At 35.5% G+C, this 3692-nt stretch overlaps 1 protein-coding gene across 1 annotated transcript in view; it reads right to left on the bottom strand.

Moving 5' to 3' along the window:
* The window catches only part of depdc1b (DEP domain containing 1B), a gene marked incomplete at its 3' end in the record, with an annotated part of 6688 nt that extends 4275 nt beyond the window's left edge, over positions 1-2413 (bottom strand). Inside the window, exon 1 of the mRNA XM_010774897.1 lies at positions 2272-2413. Within this exon, the coding sequence (XP_010773199.1) occupies positions 2272-2319 (48 nt within the window). The remainder of the gene's footprint in view (positions 1-2271) is intronic.
* Between the last annotated feature and the right edge of the window lie 1279 nt (positions 2414-3692).

The raw sequence follows: 3692 nt of genomic DNA, 5'->3' as shown, positions 1-3692 counted from the left end.
TATTAATGTACAAGCTGTAAAAATCAACTATTTATAAATGAGTTGAACACAATCATTAATTGGATCGACCATAACATTTACATTACATTACATGTTACTTGTTAGGCACTTTTATCCAAAGCGACTTGCATACTCAATACTGTGGACAATCCCCACAGGAGCAATTTGGGGTGAAGTGTCTTGCCCAGGGACACAACGACATGCTGACTGCAGTGGGGTTTGAACCTGTGCTCCCTTGATCCGAACAGCAACGCACAACTCCACTGCGCCACACGCCTCCACCAAAATGACAGGACTGTTTGGTAATATTTTTTCCACAATATGTTCAAAAACCAGCAAAATGTTGAAAAAAGCATTCAAAATGTCATTTACCAGCCCAACGCAATTTTCCCCGTCCAACTTAATGAAACAAGCCCATTTGGGAGGAAACCAACTACATAGCAACACTGCTGATAGAGCCCAGATAGCAGCATTTGATGCATTCACTGGGTTCCTGTTTTTAATATTATTGAGGCTTTGTTACACTGTTCTAGTAACTGGGAAAACAGACATGCATATAGAGCTTGTTGTAGTAAAAAACTGTGCATGTTACTAATTTTATTCATACAATATTATGTTGCAGCAGTAAATATGTGCACATAACTGGTCTCTGAATAGTGATTAAAATCACACGCAGTATCCAGACTACACTCATCTAGTCATCAGAAGTAGTAGTAGATAAAAAAAGAAAAAAAGAAGAAGATGGAAGTAGAGGGATGGAGCAGGAAATGTTGGTTTTACAAGGTCATTACAACCCAGGAGATTATCACACTGTTGTTTGAAGCAAATTACTGCCCACTTCTGTTGGTCCGAATTTTCGAAAATAAATAAACGTCAAATGTGAAAAATTGAAAAACTTGAGACATTTAAAAGCCAATAAGTAAGTCTGGAGCCAATTGGGGGAAGAGGCACAAGTATTCTTTCATTAAGAAAGAAAATCTATTGGCATGTCTCTCCAGCTCATCTGTATTTTTTGTTGAAGTGGAATGTGTGTCTCCTGAGAAAAACGGGCATTGGGGGAAAATAAATATGTTTTTACAACGTACTAACTTTAGTTTGTTAAGAACACTTCAATAAACTGTATTTCAACATACTCCATGCTGTATGAGACCTAACTCTAGCTGAATAAACTAGGCAGAAAACAATCAGGAAAATGTAAAAATAGTATGGTACACCATTTTTGTATTTTTTCAAGTGCACTGTCAAACTTCATGTCATTTTTATTGACCAAGCAGAGGGCTTTTCTAAAGAGATTGTCCTGACATGGTAACAAAGACATGTTGACATTATCACAGAAAGAAAGGCAGAGGTTCAAATAATAAAATGGACAATGGCTGAATTCCATTAAGCTGCTTTTGTTTCAGGACCATGCTATTGTGCATGCTGGAGGCTTAAGTGGAACACAGCGCTTCTTAAATATATCAGGAACACCTGTGCTTTTAGTATTTAAGAATTAAGTGAGTGCTATCAAAAAGGCTCATGGGGAACCATGTGGTTTGTAAATAACTCACTGGGATTCAAATGTGCCTTTAAAAAAATAAAATGCCAGCCTGTTGTTAATGTAGTATGTTCACTATTGCATGTAACAACATACAAATTATGTGTGTGGGTGTTGCATTAATGTAGCCATGCAGTAACTGAATGGTGTTGAAAGGGGTTACATATTCCAAAAAGCCAGAAACAATAATGCATGTTGTGATTTTCTTTAACATGTAATTACATAGCTGATAGTGACTGCCAAGGATGCATGTTGCATTAGCACCTATGATTAGCACAGAGAACACATTAGCACTCCATTAACCTGGTAGATACAGCAATTCCCTTTACGTAAACACTTGGGAATACTTATGTAAATTATGTGATTATAAATGACAAACAACACTTACTGCATAGTTCTGATGAAGTCAGGTCAAACACAGAAAAGCAGAGCTGAACTTTTTCATAACAAGTTGCTTTGGTTGAACATACATTTCGAGCCCTTTTAGTAAATGTCCTATTATTTGGTGCCTACTATTTAAAACGCGTAAACTCAGTCACGTTACCAGAGCGCAAAAGTAAAACAATTGTTAGCTTAAAACGTAATGAAATTAAATTAAATGAAAGCTGGAAAAGTACGTTATGTAACGCTTCCAACATGAAATGCACATAGCAAGTTAATGTTAACGTTACAACTTAGCGTACAGTCTCACATTCACGTAACATTTGTCTTTGCTCTGCTAACAACAGACTCACCAGCTTGGTTGCCCGGTATGGACCCGTTCCAATAACTTTACCATTCATTCTTATAGTGAAATCCCGATTCCCTCGTATGAAAACATGGAGATAAATAACTTTTAGAAGCTTTTGAAAAGCTTCAGCTGTCGGTGAAAATGCAGCAGGCTAAACCTCTTGGCAGAGACGTTGCTGCCGACTTTGAATTTCCTGCGTCACTCCATTTGAACGACGTGATTAGACAGCGGGCTGGTCACGTGACCAAGAGGAATGCAGCATTTGTCAATAGAGATAGAGAAAGACAATAGAGAAAGTGACATTCAACCAACTGCCGCTTCTTTAGTGCTGCTTCCACTACTAATATACTAATAGGCTACAATGCTGCTACTACTTCTATTATAATATAAACTTTACATATATAGAGAAAAGTATTCAAAAACTGTTAACAGAGGGATCCCGAAACAGAGGAAACCACATATGTATATCTGAAATGCAGTTTTACCATTTTTTTAATCCATAAAAACGTTAAATATATAGGCTATATCAATTATATGGTTACAGAGCATGATACATACACAACAACATTATAACTATTTTATATAAAACAACATGATCCATTTATAGGTTGAATATATATACAGTCTATGGTTGAAGTTAACAGATCCGAATGCCTTTATTTCGTCCCACAGAGGGAAAAAAAAGATGACACATTATTATATAAATTCTCAAAAACCTTTATTTTCTAATTTACCATTTTTAAATGTTTTGGTCAGAATTGTACAAGATAATAATGTATAGATTTAAGTCTCTACCTGTCTCATAACTGTTAACATTGTCTATAAAAAAATCTGCTTTGTTATGGTTGAAATAAGTCCAAAAACGGTTATCGTCACGTGGTTCATGTAGACGAGGATCGTTCCCCGGAAGTTCATGGCGGGCAATGTGAATGCATTGATAACAGGAGATAGAACTACGATTTTTGGTAATTATTAGTGAATAAAGGTTTTGATTTGCAATATTTATACAACAAATCGATATGTGTATGTATTTAGATCAATATGTTTTAAAAAATAAAATAGAATTTGCTAATATTAAGTGATAATATTAGGATTAGTGTGAACAACTAGTTTACATGTTAGGCTAACAGTGCCTTGGTTAAAGAGCCTGTTGCTGTTTATTTATAGCTTTGAATTCTTTAAAACCAATATTATCTTCTTAAACTTGTATGGTAGTCAGGAGCATCACTTTCTAATGTTTATTGATATATTTAGAGGGAGGGGATCTAAAGGAATGCTTCAAAATTCAGATTAGATTAATTTCTACCATTTTCTTAAATTCATGGTAGTTTCAGTAATCCCATGGTAATTGAGGACACAAGTTATCTAAATGACTAATGTCATCTTTATGGCTTTCAGAAAGGACAGGAGACCGACAGGTGACTA

The sequence above is a fragment of the Notothenia coriiceps genome, unplaced genomic scaffold (assembly GCF_000735185.1).
Source record: "Notothenia coriiceps isolate Sejong01 unplaced genomic scaffold, NC01 NC01_scaffold00014831, whole genome shotgun sequence".
NCBI lineage: Eukaryota > Metazoa > Chordata > Actinopteri > Perciformes > Nototheniidae > Notothenia > Notothenia coriiceps.
This window is presented reverse-complemented; position numbering and strand designations above follow the sequence as displayed.